At 42.6% G+C, this 23,712-nt stretch overlaps 1 protein-coding gene across 2 annotated transcripts in view; it reads left to right on the top strand.

Annotated features, from left to right (window-relative positions):
• Positions 1 to 23,712, top strand: part of LOC115139762 (myosin light chain kinase, smooth muscle-like) — an 83,944-nt gene that overhangs the window by 7,983 nt on the left and 52,249 nt on the right. For both annotated transcript variants that reach the window (XM_029677555.2, XM_029677640.2), the window contains exons 2-4: positions 4,522 to 4,670; positions 10,182 to 10,338; positions 23,091 to 23,298. In XM_029677555.2, the coding sequence (XP_029533415.2) occupies positions 10,186 to 10,338; positions 23,091 to 23,298 (361 nt within the window). In that variant the 5' untranslated portion in view covers positions 4,522 to 4,670; positions 10,182 to 10,185. The remainder of the gene's footprint in view (positions 1 to 4,521; positions 4,671 to 10,181; positions 10,339 to 23,090; positions 23,299 to 23,712) is intronic.

The raw sequence follows: 23,712 nt of genomic DNA on the forward strand, positions 1-23,712 counted from the left end.
CACGTTGAGACTGGTGTTTTGCGGGAACTATTTAATGAAGCTGCCAGGTTGAGGACTTGTGAGGCAACTGTTTCTCAAACTAGACGCTAATGTACTTGTCCTCTTGCTCAGTTGTGCACCGGGGCCTCCCTCTCCTCTTGCTGTTCTGGTTAGGGCCAGTTTGCGCTGTTCTGTGAAGGGAGTAGTACACAGCGTTGTATGAAATATTCAGTTTCTTGGAAATTTCTCGCATGGAATACCCTTTTCTCAAAACAAGAATAGACTGACGAGTTTCAGAAGAACATTCTTTGTTTCTGTCCATTTTGAGCCTGTAATTGAACCCACAAATGCTGATGCTCCAGATACTAGTCTAAATGACAGTTTTATTGCTTCTTTTATCAGGACAACAGTTTCAGCTGTGCTAACATAATTGCAAAAGGGTTTTGTAATGATCTATTAGACTTTAAACATTTTAAACTTGGAATAGCTAACACAACGTGCCATTGCAACACAGCAGTGATGGTTGCTGATAATGGTCCTCGGTACGCCTATGTAGATATTCCATTAAATATCAGTCGTTTTCAGCTACAATCGTCATTTACAACATTAACATTGTCTACACTGTATTTCTAATTAATTTGATGGACAAAAAAAAAGCTTTTCTTTCAATAACAAGGACATTTATAAGTGACCCCAAACTTTTGAATGGTATATAGCTAGATATATAACATTTTACCCCCCCCTTTCTCCCCAATTTCGTAATATCTAATTGGATTGAAGTGCCTGATGTAAGTCATCCCGGCTTTGCCGCCTCTGACGCATTCTAAACCATTATATAGTCTAGTGGATTTGATTTCCTTTACCAACATGAATGACGACAATGACCGTTTATAATGAAAAGGATGCCTATTAATTTTTTCTATTAATTTTCTAGTCTTCTATTCTTGGAATTTTAGAGTTGTAGGATTTTATTGGTGTTTTTTGTTTTTACCCCGTTTTCTCAAATTTCGTCATATCCCGTTGGTAGTTCAAGTCATGTCCCATCGCTGCAACTCCCTACAGACTCGTGAGGCGAAGCTCGAGAGCCGTGCGTCCTCCGAAACAACCCTGCCAAGCCGCACTGCTTCTTGACACAATGCACACTTAACCCGGTAGGCAGCTGAACCAATGTGTCGGAGGAAACACCGTACACCTGGTGACAGTGTCAGCGTGCATGCGCCCGGCACGACACAGGAGATGCTAGAGCTCGATGATACAAGGACAACCCAGCCGGTCAAACCCTCCCCTAACCTGGACGACATTGGGCTGATTGTGCGTCTCCTCATGGGTCTTATGGATACCGGGCTGCTCGAAAAGCATTAAACATGTATGGCAATTTAGCTAGTTAGCTTGCACTTGCTAGCTAATTTGTCCTGGGATATAAACATTGAGTTGTTATTTTACCTGAAATGCACAAGGTCCTCTACTCTGACAATTAATCCACACATAAAACGGCCAACTGAATCGTTTCTAGTCATCTCTCCTCGTTCCAGGCTTTTTCATCTTTGAACTTATATGGTGATTGGCATCTACACTTTCATAGTATTACCACGACGACCGGCATTTTTTTTTATTTCAATCACCCACGTGGGTATAACCAATGAGGAGATGGCACATGGGTACCTGCTTCTATAAACCAATGAGGAGATGGGAGAGGCAGGATTTTCAGCAGGATTTGCGTCAGAAATAGGAATGACTTCTAATTTAGCCCTTGGCATCGCAGACGCTCGTTGGCGCATGCACAATAATTGAATAGCATGGATTTCTACATTTATTTTAAGACAGGCACGCGACGTGTCCGGTCTGGTCAGCATGTTAGACCGCTGCGCCACTCAGGAGGCCCCTGTTGAATTTCTTCTTAATGAGCTTGATCCATAATCAGTTGGACATGAGTAGTGCCATAAGTAATGAAACACAGGTGATTGAACAGGAATTCCAGTTAATACTGTAACACTAATAGTAATCTTCACTCTTCACGCTATTTTATTGGGCATCCAGAACCTAAGGACGGTCTTGAGTAGGAGCAGAAGTCTTAGGTCAGCACTTTTCCCTGTCCAGACACTGACTATAGGCAAACAATGGAGCTGGTTGGTGTTACAGTAGGTTATGTAAAATTCCCAGGTTTTCCAGAAATCCCATTTGTAAGAATCCTGAAATCAGGAGGGAATAAGCAGGAAATCTGTGATCTTCCCATGTGGATAAAAAACAAACACATTATTTCACCTTTTATTTAACCAGGTATGCCAGTTGAAAACAAGTTCTCATTTACAACTGCGACCGTGCCAAGATAAAGCAAAGCAGTGCGACAAAAAAACAGAGTTACACACGGGATAAACAAAAGTACAGTACATATTTATGGAAAACGAACTTATTACGGTTTGATATGACATGACTCGGCTACAGTCACAGTTGGCAACTGAAACTGTTATGAGGCATGGGCCCTGGTCAAAGGTAGTGCACTATATAGTGAATATGGTGCCATTTGGGACGCACAATGAATCACCAGGATGACAAACCGGTGTACAACACGGAGGGGACTGCAGTTAAATACAAAAGGCATAATGAAAGGAGAATGATGGGGCCAAACTGGATAACGTGTGTATGAACACAATGTCTAATCTTACTCAGAGTAGAGTCACACTTGGAGCTTTTGGTAAATGTGACACACTGTTGACTGACAGCTGGGGGAAACATGAGTTAGGAGAATAAAAAATCTAATAAAAAAATGAATAACAAATAAATAAAAACTGGGTCCATGATGTACATGGACAATACTACTGCTTGTCAATAGCATCAGGAAGCTCATAGGACAGGACTGTGATAAGGCTAATAACAACCCAGTAACCCACGCCTCTCAACAAAGTACATCCCAAATGGCACCCTATTCCCAATATAGTGCTCTACTTTTGCCCAGAGCCTGGTCAAAAGTAGTGCACTACATAGGGAATAGGGTATAATTTGGAATGTGTATACCTTATGTGCTGTGGGTTATCTCACTCTAATGGCCTCGAGTGAAGGTGAATGACCCCATGGCCATGTAAAAGTGTTTGCTTATTGCTAGCAACGGTCCCCCAAATTGTCAGAGTACATCTCTCCCAGCCAGGTATTCCAGGTATGCATATGTGACTTAACCCTTAGATGAAAGGAGCATTGGTATTGGAGTACTTTGGATGGAACCAATATTCCTGTGGGCCTCCTGGGCCCATGTTGTTAAGGGTTAACACAGTTAAATAGTCTTATGTATGGAAATAGCCACGGTTATGTGGGTTTGCAATAACAGTGATACATTTTTAGTGGTTTGTCTTCTATCAGCTATTGCAAGCATTTTTATTTGCCTGCTTTTTATTATGCCGTGGTTCTTTTTATTGATATTGGTTTTTAAAGGGTATGAACCTTACTTTGACCATGTCGAATGTGAGGTATGAAGCATGACTGACTCGAGGCCATGCAAAACATCATAGCTCAAATAAACTGAATATACATTCTGCAATGTGTCCACTGATAAAGCACCAATGTGCCTATCTTGGTGTTCCAATAAATAATTAATGAAACACAGGTCTGGCTGTGTTTTTGCTGATAGTGGCCCACTGTTATTATTTCATAGATGGCAAGCAACATGGCATCCTGATGATGGATTACAGAATATACATCCCAAATGGCACCCTATTCCCTATATAGTACACTACTTTTGACCAGAGCCCATGGATCATTTGGGACACGGACAGAAGAATGCATTCAGAAAAACAACAGTTCTGTAGTTAAGGGCAACCTTTTGATGTTCGTGCTATGCTTAGAGGGAACTGTTTGTCAAATTTGTGTACAGAATAACAACTAACAGTTGTTTTTTTTCCCTGTCTTGATGGTTTATACAGCAAAAAGGGACTTTGTTGGGTATTATAGGCCTTGCACATCCTGTCAATTAAATGTTTTCTCAGACAGGAACCATTTATGTTAATTCCTGTGGCTGATGGAAAGTCAATACAAGCAACACAACTGTTTTCATTCTCTAGTCCTCACCAAGCACATGTTTAGATTCCACCTGAGGTTATACTCCAATTTTGTTTGCATCAGTTTCTCCTCGTTTTCGTTTTGATTTCCAACTGAAGAGAAGCTAATGAATAAAACAAAGTATTTAACTTTTAATCGAGACCATGTGTTCTTCCTTGATAGGTGTGTTTAACGTGATGTTGTGTTAGTTGAACAAAGACTCAGACTTCTTTTGGAAGTAAGCCATCATTTGACAGGCTAAATAGAGTAACATAATATCGACTTTTGAGAATCAAATGGAAAAAGAGGACAAAATTGGAAATCGGACGCCTTTGGGCATTTATTGTGTTTTATCATCGGTCATTTAAAAAAAATCAGGCTGGAGCAACTTTATACTTATGAATTCAATCAATAAACAAATGAACCAATCACTCTCAATCCATGTGAAGATGTGCAGCTCTGTTTGTCCTTAGACAAATGTGTTCCTACCTTAACTAATTTTATCCATGCAAACAGGAGAAAAAAGGAGGGACGCTCACAAACCCAGCCCCAGGGGTAGCCAGTGGTGATTCCTCCGACGAGCAAGCATCAGGCTTCCTAAACAGAGGCAGGCCTTGGTCCTCCACTGCCCCTCCTACGGCAAAGGCAGCCCAACACAGAGTACAGTGAGTTGGTTTCTCTCTGATTTTATGTTTACCCTCCCTCTTTCTGTTGCACATACAATAAACATTAAGTCATTAAGAAAGTATGTAGTATGTATTTTTGTGTTGACATGAATGTTTTAATGCAACACGGCGCATGGTGATGTCATCATTGAAGTCTGTCATTGTCTGTCCACTGCAGGGCAGAAATGGCATCTTTATAAACTCTGCAAAAAAGAAACGTCCTCCCACTGTCAACTGCATTTACTTTCAGCAAACTTAACATGTAAATATTTTTATGAACATAAGATTCAACAACTGAGACTTAAACTGAACAAGTTCCACAGACATGTGACTAACAGAAATGGAATAATGTTTCCCTGAACAAAGTCATTAAGTACTGCAGTGCATCTCCTCCTTATGGACTGCACCAGATTTGACAGTTATTGATGTGAGATGTTACCCCACTCTTCTGCCAAGGCACCTGCAAGTTCCCAGACATTTCTGGGGGGAATGGCCCTAGCTTTCACCCTCCGATCCAACAGTTCCCAGACATGGTCAATGGGATTGAGATCTGGGCTCTTCGCAGGCTATGGCAGAACTCTGACATTCCTGTCTTGCAGGAAATCACGCACAGAACGAGCAGTATGGCTGGTGGCATTGTCATGCTGGAGGGTCATGTCAGGATGAGCCTGCAGGAAGGGTACCACATGAGGGAGGAGGATGTCTTCCCTGTAATTCACAGCGTTGAAATTGTTATTGTTATTGCAGCCAATCTCAGTCCGATGATGCTGTGAAACACCGCCCCAGACCATGACGCACCCTCCACCTCCAAATCAATCCCGCTCCAGAGTACAGGCCTCGGTGTAACGTTCATTCCTTCAATGACAAACGTGAATCCGACCATCACCCCTGGTGAGACAAAACCGCGACTCGTCAGTGAAGAAACCTTTTTGCCAGTCCTGTCTGGTCCAGCAACGGTGGGTTTGTGCCCATAGGCGACGTTGTTGCCGGTGATGTCTGGTGAGGACCTGCCTTACAACAGGCCTACAAGTCCTCAGTTCAGCATCTCTCAGCCTATTGTGGACAGTCTGAGCACTGATGGAGGGATTGTGCGTTCCTGGTGTAACTCGGGCAGTTGTTGCCATCCTGCACCTGTCCCACAGGTGTGATGTTTGGATGTACCGATCCTGTGCAGGTGTTGTTACATGTGGTCTGCCACTGTGAGGACGATCAGCTGTCCGTCCTGTCTCCTTGTAGCGCTGTCTTGGGCGTCTCACATTACGGACATTGTAATTTAGTGCCCTGGCCACATCTGCAGTCCTCATGCCGTCTTGCAGCATGCCTAAGGCACATTCACGCAGATGAGCAGGGACCCTGGGCATCTTTCTTTTGGTGTTTTTCAGAGTCAGTAGAAAGGCCTCTTTAGTGTCCTAAGTTTTCATAACTGTGACCTTAATTGCCTACCGTCTGTAAGCTGTTAGTGTCTTAACGACCGTTCCACAGGTGCATGTTCATTAATAGTTTATGGTTAATTGAACAAGCATGGGAAACGGTGTTTAAACCCTTTACAATGAAGATCTGTAAAGTTATTTGGATTTTTACAAATTATCTTTGAAAGACAGGGTCCTGAAGAAAAAGGGACAAAAGTTTTTGCTGAATTTATATATAGATCCCCTATGGTATTGATCTCTAGTTCTCCCCATTGCTCTAAGGTGTTAGAGGGGGCAAAGGAGGGAATTCTGGCAACAGGAAGCAGGAATGATATTGGTGTAAGGTCAAAATAGACTTTAATTTGCTTCCAGATTCGAACCGTGCTGTGTATAATAGCATTGTCACTATAAAGTGACATCAACTTGACAGGTGACAAAATCACAGTGCCAATAGAGAATTGGGGGCAATCCTCACGCTCCATACTAAGCCAACTGGATGACGGAAATGCATCATCCAGCAAAAACCTAACAGCACAGAGGTTAGCAGCCCAATAGTAAAATAGAACATTTGGGAGAAACAATCCTACTTCCATCTTGGAATTACAGAGGTGTTTTTACCTATCCTGTGTTTTATAATCCCAGATGAATGGATTGATAATTGAGTCCAGTTTAATGAAAGGATTTAGGTATGAATACTGGGATGTTCTGGATTAGGTAAAGAAGTTGTGGTAGGAAGACTATTTTAATGGCATTAATTCTTCTGAGCAATGAAATTGGGCGAGTTCTTAAATTGTGTGTTTGTCTTGAGTTTTTGCATCAGAGGGGTGAAATTCTCTTTAAATAGTGAGCGGTATTGTTTGGTAACTACATGCAGTGCCTTGCAAAAGTATTCATCCCCCATTGAGTTTTTCCTATTTTGTTGCATTACAACATGATGGATAGTGCTAAATACAGGGACATTTGAGGGAAACCTGTTTGTCTTCCAGAGATTTGAGGTTCACCTTCCAGCAGGACAATGACCCTAAGCATACTGCTAAAGCAACACTCGAGTGGTTTAAGGGGAAACATTTAAATGTCTTGCAATGGCCTAGTCAAAGCCCAGACCTCAATCCAATTGATAATCTGTGGTATGACTAAGACTGTGGTACACCAGCGGAACCCATCCAACTTGAAGGAGCTGGAGCAGTTTTGCCTTGAAGAAGGGGTAAAAGTCCCAGCAGCTAGATGTGCCAAGCTTATAGAGACATACCCCAAGAGACTTGCTGTTGTAATTGCTCCAAAAGGTGGCTCTACAAAGTATTGATTTGGGGGGGGGGGGTGAATAGTTATGCACGGTAAAGTTTTATTTTCTTGTCACAATAAAAAATATCTTGATCAAATGATACAACCCCCCCCCCCCCCCCCCAAAAAAAATAAAATAAAAATAATATATGACATTTTAATTCCAGGTTGTAAGACTACAAAATAGGAAAAATGTCAAGGGGGGTGAATACTTTCGCAAGCCACTGTATAGGAGAATGTCATCTGTGTATAGTGAAATCCTATTATAGCCGTATATCGCCTAAGCGAGAGGTTCAATGATTAGAGCAAAAAGCAGAGGCAACAGCGCACAACCTTGCTTTGTCCCTATATAAAGGTTAAATCGTGGTGACAAAGTTTGGTACGTGGGTATTCTCGCACAGGGGTTCCTATATAAAAGCTGGATCCATTTTGTGAACCCATCTCCAATATTACATTTCTGTCGGACCTTGAATAGATAGGACCACTCAACTTGGTCAAAGTCCTTATCGGCGTCCAAAGATATAACGACAAGGTCCACTTTGGGTAACCTCTGAGAATACATAATGTTGAAGAGGCTCCTGGGATTGAAGAATGAGTTTCTGTTAGGGATAAAGAAGACGGCATATTTTAGAAAGGCCTTTTATTGTCCCCAGCACAAGGTGCACCTGTGTAAGGATTGTGCTGTTTGATCAGCTTCATATGCCACCTGTCAGGTGGAAGTATTATCTTGGCAAAGGAGAAATGCTCACTAACGGATGTAAACAAATTTGTGCACAAAATTTGAGAGAAATACACTTTTTGTGCGTCTGGAACATTTCGGGGATATTTTATTTCAGCTCATGAAACATGGAACTGACATGTTGCATTTTAAAATATTTTTGTTAGTATACTTGCAGAGTAATAATACATGAACTTTTTGTAGATAGACTGCATTGACGTTGGGGCCAATCAAGCTTCTTTTGTTAGATTCATTTAATGTCACTAACATGTTTGCCCAGAGCTCAAGCTAAATCCTTCCCCTTCTTGTGATGCTTTTGTTTGCTGACAGGGCATGTCAATGTCATGTTTTGAGTGTGTCATGCCACGTCTGTGAGGTAATAACCCAATGGCAAAGGCTGTGTCCCAAATGGCACCCTATTCCCTATACAGTTCACTACTTTTGACCAGGGCCTCAACCAAAAACACATTTCAAAGCCCCTCAGTTACCCTGAACTGACACCGCTCTCACACCACTGAAAGAGCAAGAGGGCTTTACAACACGCCACATCAAATACACAGCTGTATTGACATCATTATTAATCCCATGTGATGTTACGTGGCATTGTGTGGATTTGGGATATGAATTGTATTAAATTCTAATAAAGGCTATGCTCAAGTTCTTTGTTTGAGGCTTGAAAGCCACTGCCATTGAACCGTAGAGTACAATAAGTGTTTTTTTGCAAAGTTTTTTTTTTGAAGCAGATTAATGGAACTAAATGCGGCATGAGCTTTCATCCTCTGCTCAAAGGTGTGACTGCCTTTCCTGTTTCCCAGTGGAACTGGTAGTTGTGAATCATCAAATCCTTTTGCTTAATACCACCAGTACTTGTTGTTAAGCTGGAGAGTAGTCCAACAAGCCCTTCTGGCATCTCATGGAGGTAACATTCATGGTTTTCTACCCTGTGCCACTCTCGTTCATCCTCAGGGGGCACCGGCTGCAGCTCCATATGGCTGCAGACTGAAGGCCCCGTGTTTATACCAGCGTTAGGCATCTAACGTCTCAAAACAGGCAGGATAAAAACACGTGTACTTGTCCCAACTCCTCTATTGAGACCATGGTGGTGATTAACACATTCCACACATGGGATATACAATGACCAAGGCATCTGTCGGACCTACTGAGTACAGTATGTGGGTGTTGTCCTTATTTAGCTATTCTAATGACTTAGATTAGATACGCAGGGATGCAAATGTTGGCCAGCTAGAGCTAGATTGAGCACGTACTGTGATCCAGAAAACTTTGAGTAGTCAAATATGGGGATTATTTTTTTGTTGAATATTTTTTGGGGGGTTGCTTATTTGCTCTTAATTTGACTTTTGACTCTGTCACAGAAATGTGGTCAGGGGCTGAAAAGGTGTCTGAGAATGCCATTTCTGTTCAAGCCTGTTCTGGAAAATAAACATGGGAGGTATTTCCCCTAAATCGTCAGGAAAAGGAAGTTGCAGTTATTTTCTAATATTTCCTTAACTACCTCTACAGCTTGGCCTTCCAAAGCTAAACTAGGTGTATAAGAATAACAAGCTCAAAACTTGCAAAAGTAATGATTGTTAAAAATCATCCATCGATTCACAATTGTTTTCATTGTTGATAAGGTCTACTGATTTGGCTCGACACCAGGGTGTATTCATTATACCGTTTCTGTTGCAAAGAGGTTTGTACGCTTGCAACAGGAAACGTTTACTCCAAACTGAGAACATTTTGCAACAAAAACAAGCATTTCTATTGGACAGATTCCGGTAGGTCCCTTCCCATTTTCATTCCGTTTGCTCTGTTTGGTTCTTTTAACGGTTTACGTTGCGAGACGTAATAAATACACCCCAAATGGTGGATTAGATTAAAGAGAAAAATATATAAAGACAGGAATCACATATTTCTATTTTATCTGTAATATGTGAAGCCAAACAGCCTTTAGCTGTGTCCCTATTCCCTTTATAGTCCCCTATGAACCCTGGTCAAAAGTACTTCACTACGTATGGAATAGAATGCCATTAGGGATGTGGCCTATAAAAGTGAAGAGCATTATCAAAACAATTTACAAAAAAGTAAATCTATCCTTTACAGAAATATGGGGGATGTGCAGCTTGTGACTACAACGCGGATCTCCAAGACCAGCTTGACATTAGGCCGAGGTTCTCCAAGTCCGGAGTCTCCAACCTTCACTCTCCCACCCCGCAATGCCCGGGTCAGCCCAGGAGAGACCGCACGCCTTGATGGGAAGGTAGGAATCGCTCTCTCAAAGCCTGTCCCAATTCGCTCCCTGTATCCCTTCCCCTTGGTCCTATCTTCTTTGATGTTAGCATTTCTGAATAGGTATAACCAGTGTAGTGGTAAAGCTTCCACCATATCTGCAAACATTGAAAGATTAGGGCCATAAGTAGGAGAGGGATCCAATTTGGGAATGGACGAAAAATGTATCTTTTTTTCCCTCCCTCCTGACTTTGTACCGGTTATATGTTTATTTTCAACCCACCCGAGTGTGTGAGCTGAGCATGTTGTATAACCTTCATTGTGTTTGGAGTAGAGGTGCTGAAGTGTACTTTGTTGCCTTGGGTTAAGGTCTTGTGTTGACCCCCCACCTCCTGTTAACCTCCTGTTAGCATGCCCAAGGCTCCTACTGTGCTGTTTACTGAGCTCTCCTTGGCATCCCTCTCTGAGTATCACTGTCTGTTTGGACTTGGCCCAATCCCAAATCGACCCCTACGCCCTATGCACTTGTGGAGATGAGCAATATGGTGAAAACTCCACCTAGCCTATCCAAGGGGCAAGGTGGAGATATTGCCATATCACTAACACCTATAATATCTTTTCGTATCTCCACGTGCGTAGGGATTGATTTGGAATTGGGCATCCGTGTCCAATTTATCAGCTCACCCAGTGTGGTCATGGGTGAGCAACCAGGCTTTTTACAAAAAAAAATGACCGTCTCAGAATGCTTTTCCCAACGTACTTGAGGCTGGCAGACTGTACTGTCAGGTCTTGATTTATCGCAAAGGTCCTTTTGGCAAAGATTGTTGAATTCCCATTTTCCAAATGATTAATGGATGGTGACTTGTTATCCTTAAAAATACATTTTTGCCCAATATGTTTTGAAGTTAACCAAACATTTAAATCATTGATGGTAGGCTATGCTTTTTTTAAAAATACACTTAAAAATGTGGAAAAAAGAGATCCATGTTGATCGGGATTAAGTTAGAGGTTTATCATGGGTGAAATGCTAGTCAGGAAGAATAATATAATTTATGCCATTTAGCAAACACTTTTATCCAAGCAATTTAGTCATGTGGGCATAAATGTTTATATTGGTGGCCACAGTGCGACTCGAACCCACTATCCTGGATGTGCTAGTGCCGAACTCTACACAGGACCACAATGCATTTCTCCAATACATTTTATTTCCTAACTATATCTCCAGAGTGTAGGTCATTGGTTTTGTGATTTTGATTTGTTATCCCCAAAAAATGCACGATTGAAATGTTACTCTGTCCACTGCACATGTCGTCAGCATGGCCAGTCAGTTAAGCTAGACAAACTCTCTACAGTGGCTTTGCTCTGTGTTTGGAACCTTTTCATCATGTACCCGTGTCATGTTTTGACACTCACCTAAGGGTCGGTTCTGCTCCTCAGATGTCCCGGTCTCAGTTCCTGTCAAGTCTCCCCACTGCTTTCCATGTAAAAGGGATAGTTCACACACAAAATAAATGACATTGGTTCACTTACATTGTAAGCAAGCAATTGATAAGGTATGGCAGCAATCAATACTTTGGTTATGTTTACCTTACTGCTCTCTTCAAATGCTAATGAGTCTTCTTTAAAGGGGAAGTTCAGAATTTTACAACTTGATGTTCGATGGTTCCTCACCCTGAAAGTAGTCTACGGGCCAGGAGAAACTGTAATCCATGGTTCGGTTTTAACGACATGAAGGCAGTGTTATGGCCCTGCTGTGTGTGGGATCGCTCTTCGATTGGAAAGGATGTGTGACTAATGAGACTGGTGTTACAGAAAGCAGGCTCCTGTCGCTTTGAGTTCACCTCCACCGTACACATGGTTTTCATTCGGCTTCCCTGTCTCTGCTTTGAGTCTGATGTGAAGTAATGGAGTCATTTCTGGGGCTCATGGTAAAAATCCAAATTGCATCCTCTTTATGAAACTATAAAGGAAAGCGGGGTTCCCCAACTGGCGGCCCGCGGGCCAAAACCATGTGTATGGTGGACCCCCATGTTTTGTGGACATAAGATAGAAAAACACCAGGAAATCAGCTCCAAGTGATTTTCAAATCTGTTCAAGTATTCCCATGCATATTAGAGACATTCTGTATGTGATCGTATACAAATAATAATTGATTGGCTTTTAGCGCTTTTCTACAAACTGAGGAACTGCTAAGCACTTTTTACATAGTAGGGGGAAACTTACCTCATCCACCATCAATGTGTAGCACCCACCTCAGGGATGCACGGTGACCATTTTCGTGCCAGAATGCTCACCACACATCCGGTGAGGAGTGATATATGCCGATTAGGTGGGCATGATGGAATGTGGCCAGGTTGGGAATTTAGCCTTGATACCGCTGTGAACTCCCCTACTCTTACAATAAGTGCCATGGGATTTTGAATGGCACCCGCTTTAATGTCCTATCCGAAAGACGGCACCCTACGCAGGGCAATGTCCTTAAATGTAATCCAGTTGTGAAACGATTGTTTTAGTCAAATATTCTATCTGTTTAGTCAGTCAATTTGCAGCCCCACCATCTGCTCAAGAAACATTTGCCCCGCGGCTGAATCTAGTTAATGATCCCTGCAGTAAAGTCTTCAAGAAGGAGAGAATTCGGAAGGAACTGTTAACAGGCATTTGCCGACAATTTAAAGTCAATAAATAATGCCTATCAACCAATCAGCATCCAGGATCTGAACTACCCGTTTCCAAAGTTGATTCAACTAAACCAGGCTGGACTTAAACCAGTGCTCATGATCAAGATCCAGTATGAATGTAAAAACCTCCCCTATCTTCAACTTCCTCTGGCTTCTCTAACATACCATCTTTGCCTGTGTTGCTGTCAATGAGCTTCCACATTTTAGTTGATTTTTTTCCCCCTTCTCAAATGGCTCTTGGTACTCTCGCCGCCCGCAAACCCTTGTGGTGTGCTCCTAAAACACAGTGGGTAAGGCAAAGGGAATTGAAATGATAAATGCCGCTGCAGTCTGGAGCCGGAGCCAGGGAAGCTGCAGGAGCATGGAGCTAGAAGCCTGGGACTGCTGAGGGAGTTAGAGGAGAACTGGACTGACTTTGTCTGACAGTGACTGCAGCTCAGACGCTCGGTCAGAATCCATTGAGCTGTGGCCACAGATGTTTAACACCACAGAGCACCACAGGTCCACAGAGCACCCTGTTGTGCTCCACGTGTGTAGCTCACTCGCAAAGGAAGCTCATCCCTCCACCCTGTGTCGTCCTAATCTATGGGTTTATTTGAATTTGTCTGGAAATGTATTTAAGATCTTTAAAGTCAAGTTGTGTTGGATGAAATGTGAATAGGGAAAAATTCATAAGGATCCAAGTTGGGTTGCTGGGATTTCTGGAAAACCTGGGAATTTTGGGAAAGTTACCATAGATTCAAGTATGTCTCACCCGCCTACTGTAATTCCCATGTTAAAGGATACACACTTCTGACTGTTGTCATGACACACCCCTGACATAATGTAAGGAAGCACATTATTGAATCCCCCACAAAAATATTGAGATGGCATGATAATGGCTGCCTCAAACAATTCTGGTCATTGATAGCAAAGCCTTTGGCAACCAAGTCTAGAGCTGTTTCCTGAGAGAATGGAGCTAACTGTTGGAGTTGAGAGGTCCAGTTTGGGGGAACTGTTCTGTTAGAAACCCATTTTAGCACTGTTTTTAGATACAGTACCGATCATATAGGTTCATACACAGCGACCCTAATATGTCATTCTATGGGTTCATATGGTTCAAATTGGTTTATTCTGGGCATAATAACCCACTGATATTGAAAGTACTTTAAATGTAAGTACAGCTAACTTGAATATCTTTAATTTAAAAAATAAAACTGACACAATGGAAATTGTTTCTGCAGACTGACTACTCGCCTGGGTCACTTCTCTTCTGGCACATTGACAGTATGGATAAATCTGTATTATTTATAGTTTCTAAACACATACCTTTTGCATTCCTGTGCTGCACGTTGGACCAACAATAATACCTTCAGTTCTAATTCTCTAGCTCTTTCTATAATGTGTAACAGTCTTGGCATTTTAACCTTCGTACAGTGATTATGTAAACAAGATTTTGGACAACACTTTTTTTTTTCCAATTCTAACACATTGTATTTCCATTACTGTTGATACTAAACCAACGCTAAATCCAACATCGAAATAAATGGATGTGTATTTTTGCTATGAGGATAGTCTAGTCCCGCCTTATGCATCACTTCCTTATCCTTTGGGATTGGTCGTTTGTGATGAGGGTGAGATGCTTGTTAGCAGAGGAAGAGGGAGCCAGCATTGCGGTGTCTGATTCAGTACAGCCTGACTGTCCAGTGGTAAGGATACCTGGGTTCAAATACTATTCAATGCTATAAAATGCTCCCAAAACTGTCACTCCAAGCAGGCTAGTCCAAACGCTCAAGTTATTGAAAGAATTGAAATAGTATTTGAACCCAGGTCAGGTGCTGAGACAGAGTAGATATATGGAATGCGTCTTGATAGGGATTAAAAGATCTTAGTCTTGTGACTTTCAGCTTCCTGAGGTATTGTTTTTTTCAGAGCCGCTGGAGCAGAACCTAGTCAGCTCCTCTTCTGCTTGGATGCTCTGCAACAACACAGAATTTCTCCAACTGTTACTTTTTGTGGAGGTGTACAGTAGTACCTCAAACTGTGAGGGAGCTAAAGCATGTTTGTGTGCAGTGAGAGCATCTTGGTGAAGGAATTTTGAAATGACTTTAAAAATATTGTGTGGTATGTAGAAATGTTCAGCACCAACCTTAAGACTTTAGGTTCTTTGGTATCGATGGAATGGAACACTTTGGACATCTGCCAGCCAAATGCCCCACACACACACACACACACTGTTAGATTAAAGCGGGCTCCCACCATCTATGATTTACAGACGACCTTCAAACAAGGGTATCGTGTGCACATATGGTTATCTGCTTCCAGGAGGAGGTCATGTGTCAGGGAGTTTGTTACTTTGTTCTGTTGCTCTCCCAGGCAGCATTCATCACTACTGAAGAAAAGATCCATCACCTCTCCTTACGTCTGTGTCCCAAATGGCACCATATTCCATATATAGTCCACTGCTTTTGACCAGGACCCGTAGGGCTCTGGTCAAATGGAGTGCACTATATATGGAATAGGGTGCCATTTGGGATGCATACTAAGTACTTACTCTTGACATTGAGGATCCAAGAAGAAGAAACCTTCCCAGTGCTCTAGGTCATGGTGCGTCCATAAATACCACTGTCCCCCTTCTTTTGCCCGTCTAGATTGAAGCTTTTTCAATGGCTCTGTGTTACGTAGCGGGAAACTTGACTTCTCTTTTATCAGAACGGTGCAAGTTGTAGCTCCTCTGGCACTAAGTAAAGATATTTGTGGGGTCAGATACTGATCTCGATGCAGATGTTCCTGTTTATGCAAATCCCCCTGTTATCATTATAACATAATCACTAGAAGCAGCATACAAGGCGATCCAATTTTTACTTTGTTATTTTTATTATCCGTGGAACCCTTGCCCCAGGCAATTCATACATTTAAGGAAATGATGTATTATATATCTCTAAAATATACTGACCACTTCATCTCATTATACGCAGTCAATGTTTTACTATATCTAGACAATGTATCCCAATCGCTCCCAAACGCATTAAAAAGGTCATAGATAAATTCAGCGCCATCAAAGTTTTATCAAATTAATCAGCCCTACTGCCTCTTAAGACTCTGATGGAGGACTCCATCTCTACTTATAGATTCCCAATTGTTTCCAATTTTAGAAATTTGGGAGTAGATACATTTCTTTCCTTAGATAAAACCATTTGCAGAAACTTTAACAGAACACTCAAATCAATTCAATCCGACCTCAGTAGATGAACTAACGGTTGCTTTAACCGGCAGAATAACCATTATCAAAATAAATATATTGCCACAGCTGCATTTCTGTAGGTAAATGCTTCCCATGGTTCCCACTTCTGGCTAACGGGATAAAATGCGTAGTGTAGTTTAAAAATGTATATGTCAAGATAAGCCATCCTGAATAACATTTATAAACTTACAAAGAGAGAAAGACGTAGGAGGACTATCCATACCAAACTTTAAATTCTATTTTCAGGCTCTAGCCCCGTCAAATTGGTTTAGACATGATTTATTCTGCCCACTCGCTGAATATAGAGAGGTCGTGTATCGTATTACCCTGGAAGAGGCTGTCTTTACTGATTTATAAGCCTTAAACAATGCAAATCACACTTTGTTCGAAGTAGAGCTCTGAGACAGGATTGTGTCGAGGCACAGTTCTTAAACGTAAGTAGTTTGGAACCAACAAGACTCTTCCTTGAGCTGGCCAAACTGCGAAATTGGGGGAGAAGGGCCTTGGTCAGGGAGGTGACCAAGAACCAGATGGTCACTCTGACAGAGCTCCTGAGTTCCTCTGTGGAGACGGGAGAACCTTCCAGAAGGACAACAGTCTCTGCATCTCTGGCCAGACGGAAGCCACTCCTCAATAAAAGGCACATGACAGCCCGCTTGGGGACTCACAGACCATGAGAAACAATATTCTCTGGTCTGATGAAACCAAGATTGATCTCTTTGGCCTGAATGCCAAGCATCACATCTGGAGAAAAGCAGGCACCATCCCTACGGTGAAGCATGGTGGTGGCAACAGCATGCTGTGGGGATGGTTTTCAGGGGCAGGGACTGTGAGACTAGTCAGGGTCAAAGGAAAGCTGAACGGAGCAAAGTACAGCGAGATCCTTGATGAAAACCTGCTCCAGATCACACAGGACCTCAGACTGGGGCGAAGGTTCACCTTCCAACAGGACAATGACCCTAATTGCCTAGAATACACCGACAGCGTCATTGCGCAAAATAGTACGCAGCATCATCTGGATATATATGCAACAAAAGTTCAACATTTACCTAGTGTTAGCATTTCTGTCAAGACGTCTATGCATCCAGTTTGATGCATACGTTCTATAAATCCAACGTATGCACCACACCGAACGCACTGCAACTGCTTCTGCAAGGCAAACGCAGTGTTTCATTGGAAATTAATGTAATTCTGGTGTACCAAAATGCGATGTCGGTGTGATCACAGGAGTGGCTGCAGGACATGTCTCGATGTCCTCGAGGTTCCCAGCCAGACCTCAGACTCAAACATCTCTGGAGAGACCTGAAAATAGTTGTGCAGCGACCCTCTCCATCCAACCTGACAGAGCTTGAGAGGATCTGCAGAGAATGGGAGAAACTCCCCAAATTCACGTGTGCCAAGCTTGTAGCGTCATACCCAAGAAGACTCGAGGCTGTAATCACTGTCAAAAGTGCGTCAACAAAGTACTGAGCAAAAGGGTCTGAATATTTTTTTATTTAAAAAAAATGACTTTTTCTAAAATTTCTAAAGCATTTTTGCTTTGTCAATATGGGATATTGTGTGTAGATGGAGGGGGATTAAAAAAAAAATCCACTATAGAATAAGGCTGTAACGTAACAATGTGGCGATTGAATACTTTCCAAATGCACTGTTTACTGAACAAAAATATAAACACAACATGTGAAGTGTTGGTCCCATGATTCTTGAGCTGAAATGAAAGATCCCAGAAATGTTCCATATGCACAAAAAGCTTATTTCTCTAAGTTTGTGCACAAATTTGTTTTACATCCCTGTCCATGAGCATTTCGGCTTTGCCAAGATTCTCCATCCACCTGACAGGTGTGGCATATCAAGAAGCTGATTAAACAGCATGATCATGACACAGGTGCACCTTGTGCTGGGGACAATAATAAAAGGCCAATCTAAAATGTGGACTTCTGTCACACATTGCAATGCCACAAATGCCAAGTTATGTTGACGTGGTATTACACTCTGGGTCAATAGCCAGGCCCAAAGCATCGATCTAAATATGACTCTGGCCAGGCATAAAGTACATTCAACTGTCCTAGTGGCCAACAAATATCTGGCCAAAAGAAAAAACATGTCAACATAATTTAACAGCTAAGTTTTGAGGGAGCGTGCAATTGGCATGTTCATTCCTCTACCAATATCCGCTTCAATGTCATGGCAGTATGTCCAACCGGCCTCCCAACCGCAGACCATGTGTAACCACACCAGCCCAGGACCTCCACATTCGGCTTCTTCACCTGCGGGATTGTCTGAGACCAGCCACCCGGACAGCTGATGAAACTGTGGGTTTGCGCAACCGAAGAATTTCTGCACAAACAGTGAGAAACCGTCACGGGAAGCTCCTCTGAGGGCTCATCGTCCTCAACATGGTCTTGACCTGACTGCAGTTCGGCGTCGTAATCAACTTCAGTGGGCAAATGCTCACCTTCGATGGAGAAGTGTGCACTTCATGGATGAATCCCGGTTTCAACTGTACCGGGCAGACGTGTGCGAGCAGTTTGCTTATGACAACGTTGTGAACAGAGTGCCCCATGGTGGGATTATGTTATGGGCATGCATAAACTACGGACAACGAACACAGTTGAACTTTATCAATGGCGATTTGAATGCACAGTGATACCCTGACCAGATTCTGAGGCCTGTTGTCATACTGTTCATCTGCCACACTCACCTCGTGTTTCAGCATGATCATGCACGGTCCCATGTCGCAAGGTTCTGTACACAATTCCTGGAAGCTGAAAATATCCCAGTTCTGCCATGGCCTGCATACTTACCAAACATGTCATCCATTGAGCATGTTTGTGATGCTCTGGATTGACATGTAGGACAGCGTGTTCCAGTTTCTGCCTACATCCAGCAACTTCGCACAGCCATTTGAAGAGTGGGACAACATTCCACTGGCCACAATCAACAGCCTGATCAACTCGATGCGAAGGAGATGTTGCTCTGCATGAGGCAAATTGGTGGTCACACCAGATACTGACCGGTTTTGTGATCCACGCCCTTACCGTGACCAACAGATGCATATCTGTATTCCCTGTCATGTGAAATCCATAGATAAGTGGCTAATGAATTTATTTCAATTGACTGTTCTCCTTATACTGTATGAGCAGTATCTCAGTAAAATATTTTGAAGTTGTTGCGTATATACTTTGTTCAGTGTGGTGTGTGTGTGTGTGTATGGTGCCATTTGGGACATGGACAATAAGTAATTGGGCGGTGCTGCAGGACTATTAATATGGCATAATTACAGACTCTCCTGAAAGAATATATAAATAAAAAAATGTAATGTGTTCATTGGCAGTGAAAAAGTACTATAGTCGTGCTTGTCTATATTCTACAGTAGACAGTGCAGTTGTCCATCGCAAACTAGGTCTGTGTCCCCATTTGAGGTCAGCTGGTCGTGCTTCCTGATGGTGACCGTACGTGTTTTTTTTACCTTCCCGGCAGGCATTGTTGTTGTCATGCTCAAGGGGCATGTTCTTAATGTGAGGGGATGCTCCTCTGAAGACGAGGAATGTCCACCAACATGGAGGCAGCCATCTGACATGCCACGGGTCAATGTAGCGCCTCTCTCCCCAGCCTCCCAGTCATTTTAATGGCCTGCCAAGGGTAGAACTCATCCTCCTAAAGAATTCTATTATTACATCATTACGAGCCAGTAGGAAAATATAGGGGGAGCAGCATGCGAGGGAGTCTCCATGTGAACACTGTGAAAGGTATGCTGCCAGAAACCTGATGGTGGTTGAAACTGCTTGCCTATTGAAAGCAGATGTGGACCACTTCTAGGCTACTCCTACACGGCTCCACCCTGACTCACCGCTCCGCTGACTCCTCTGACCAGTGTTAGAGAAGCGGCCATCTTTCTTCTGCTGCTGGTTACATTCAAATGTTACATTTTGGTTTTAATGGCGTATGCTGTTCATAGGCTACTTAAATGAAGGCCTTTTTTTCCCGCAGAGAGCGGTCTCATCCGTCCACTGACCGTTGTTTGGAACGGTAATTGAACACGGGTAATTATTGTCTTTTGCGTGTGTAATTCATGGCAGCCTTTTGGCAGTCTGGCTTGGAAGTGGCTGCGAAGCCAGGAAAAATGCAATGTTGATGAGATGAAGACATCAGGTTGTTTTTGAATGGTGAAACAGCAGTCAAATACTTAATTTTTCCCCCTCCAATGGAATGTTAGCTCAGGATTAAACATGAAAATGTCCCTAAATGATGTTGGATTCTCACAATGTGGATAGTGGCTATTCACAGCACTGTGAGAATCAACTTATGGATAACTCAACCTGACAGAACAGGGATGTGTCTCAAATGGCGCCCTATTCCCTAAGTGCGTTTCTTTAGAACAGAGCCCCTATGGGTCCTGGTCAAAAGTAGTGCACTATGAAGGGAATAGGGTGCCATTTGGGACGTTAACCTGTTCTGACAACTTGGTGGGAATACATACAATAGGTTCTGCTGAACTGTACGTCCAATGAGAATTAGCCAGACAATTATTCTTGAGTCTCTGAGAGGCCAGCTCCAGCTGTAATCCACTACAGGTGTCTTCCAGAATGCAAAGTTGAAAAGTAATTCTCTGCACAAGACCTTTTGAGAATTACCGGGCCAAATAAACCATAGGCATATTTCTTGGGGAAAGGACAAGGCCTTAGTTCCAAATGGAACCCTATTTCCTATATAGTGCTCTACTTTTCACTAGGACTTTGGTCAAAGGTAAAGCATTAAATAGGACATAAGGTGTCATTTGAGAAGCAGACAAGAAAATGTCCGATGCATTTATTGATTTGGAGCAGCGTCTTGTCTAAAGACACAAGGGATCAAAATAGTTGCTTCACATGGAAACGGTGGCAGTATAAATCGCTCTGCTCTCATGATTAAAATAACAAACTTCAGCTTCCCTTTGATCATTTTCCTCTTCATTATGAGGGGATTTCGTTGTAAAGTCTGCTTTTATCCCAGAAGTATTAGCCTTGTTATGGCAAGTTGTAACGCTTGATGTGGTGATACATTGGGTACCAGTAGCGTGACTCAAAAAGCACTAGAGACAATATTCCTCGCTTTGTTCCTCATATGTCTCTCTCCCTGTTTACTTGTCTTGCATTCTTGGGTATTTCGATGCTCTTTGGGAGCTAGCCTGTATGTCCACGATGGATCAGCAGTCAAGGCTCTCCTCGGCTGCCAGTGCATTGATCCATAGTCCTGTCGCAACCTTTGTTTTCATGCCATTTTTCCCTTGACAAACCAATATGGTACTTGTGTCCGGGTTTTGTATAAACTTGACTCGGTGTGTAATCAACCCGTTGTTTCTCCTATACTCGACATGTGAACGTGGTCATTTGGGATGTTTGAGGTCGAGAGGTTGACCACAATAAGTTTTGTGAACGAGAAGTCTCGACTCTGCTTCAAGATTTCTGTGGCACTGAACGTCAAGCAGCTGAGGTTTAAGAGGAAATGCCAGTGTCTGTTTGATTTAATAACGACTTTAAACCTAGTACTGCTATTTTTGGGCAAGCCTGAGGAGGACTGGGTACAGCAGAGGTAATATTTTATTGAAACTGAGAGGCTAGTTTGACAGACTGGAATGAGAGTGGTCGATTACAGAGAGAAGCTGGACTTTCGCAGCTTTTTTGTTGTTTTACCTCCCCTAAGACTTGAGTTCCATATGGAATCAATCTATTGTCTATGAGCTGTCGAGCCATATTCATTTGTATGTTCAATCTGAAATGCGTACCAGCTGCAGTGGTTAACAATTTACATTTTTTTTGCTGTTAATTTAAAGCCAGTATGTGCAAGGGCTTGTATTGCTTTGCAGAGTGAGACCCATTTAATGTTCATGTTTGGGTTTACCATGGTTCTCCTCCGAAATGGTATTTTACAAAGTCCCAGGGGTTCAAAGGGAGGATGGTTGGCAATGCTACCACCGGAAACACAGAGTGGGAGAGAAAGATTGCCCATCCGCTTTCCTTTTATTAGCTGTGGTCTCTGCCTGTAGATTTGTGATGCTTCAAAGACTTCAGAGAAAATAAGCTGTAGTGCGATTATTATTTTTTTAATGGAAGTCGACAAAGAAGTGAAATGAATCGGAGAAAGGTGAGAAGCTCCTCCAGATAGACGGGATGTTTGCAGTGTTTCACAGAGCTTCTGTACCTGTTCATCCCTGCCATATCGTGTTCCCTTTCAGCACCTGTACTCCACTCTTCACGTGGTGTTATTAGCGATGGATACTGACCTGGGACAAAAAGCATTGAGAGAATGGAAACGTCAGAGAGGACTGAACTTGAGTAATACAATATGCACTGGGGATAGGAAGTTGTGGAAATTTAGGTTTTGTTGGAAAACAGAAGACCGGGATAATTAAACAGACATTAATTACTGCCACAAGTTGTATTCTGGGAAGTCGGAAACGCCGAGAGTAATCAGTAGCTTCCCAGTTCGCTTGCTGATTGTTGATATCAATGCTTGTCATATGTTTTTGTAAATATCCTATTGTTTGCTGTGTCCATTTTGTTTTTACGTGTTATTAAGTTGTAATTAGGCTATGGGCCACAGATTCAGTCAGTTTCACACACCCAGGGAGTTCCTGTGCTCCGACTCCAATTGTATTGAGAAGATAAATGGATGTATGTGAACACATACTAGACATGGGGATTGTCACGGAGCTGGTGTCAGTCAGTGGCCTAAAAAAACTCATCTGCTAGTTAAAAAAGTAATTTCTTACAGAAACCGTTTTCATTGTGAGTAGCACACCGTTGGGCTGTGTTTCAACCATGACCATTAACCCCTGATGCCCCATATGTCTTCTGTTTTTGTATAGTTAAAATCCACTGAAACACATCAATCTATTCCCAGGTGAGAGGACACCCTGAGCCCCAGGTCATGTGGTCCAGGAATGGGAAAGCGGTGATGGCTGGAGATCGCTTCGCCATGGAACAAAGTAGCCGTGGAACCTTCAGCCTGGTGGTCCACGGTATCCAGGAGGAGGATGCGGGACGTTACACGTGTGAGGCAGTCAACGATGCCGGAAGTCGCCAGGTCACAGTGGAGATCACTGTAGAAGGTACAGAAGCGCCTTCAATTTGTTTCCCAAATGGCAGTCTAGGCTTCCATTTGGAACACAACTTGACCCTCTCCGTCAGCAAACCAGATAGATAATTGAATGGTCTGTCAACAAATGTTTTGGCAGGGTCCACTGGCTTTGCTTTGTAGCTCCTTTTCAAATGTAGCATGGAAAGCAGACTTCTAAGGAACCCTGAGAAATGCACGGCCTCAAAAGCTCATGTGAAATTAAAACCAAGACTGTGTCAAGTATTTTAAACACCAGCACATTTATTCAACTCCATAAAATATAAGATGTCCTGTAATACGGGCTTTTATACTGCTTTTATACTTTGCCCAAGTGATGTTTTAACTCAATGTAATGATAGGGATAAGGTTGAGTATGGATCATCTTCAAAAGGACCACTTTGTTTTT

This window comes from Oncorhynchus nerka, linkage group LG1 (assembly GCF_034236695.1).
Source record: "Oncorhynchus nerka isolate Pitt River linkage group LG1, Oner_Uvic_2.0, whole genome shotgun sequence".
NCBI classification, from domain to species: domain Eukaryota; kingdom Metazoa; phylum Chordata; class Actinopteri; order Salmoniformes; family Salmonidae; genus Oncorhynchus; species Oncorhynchus nerka.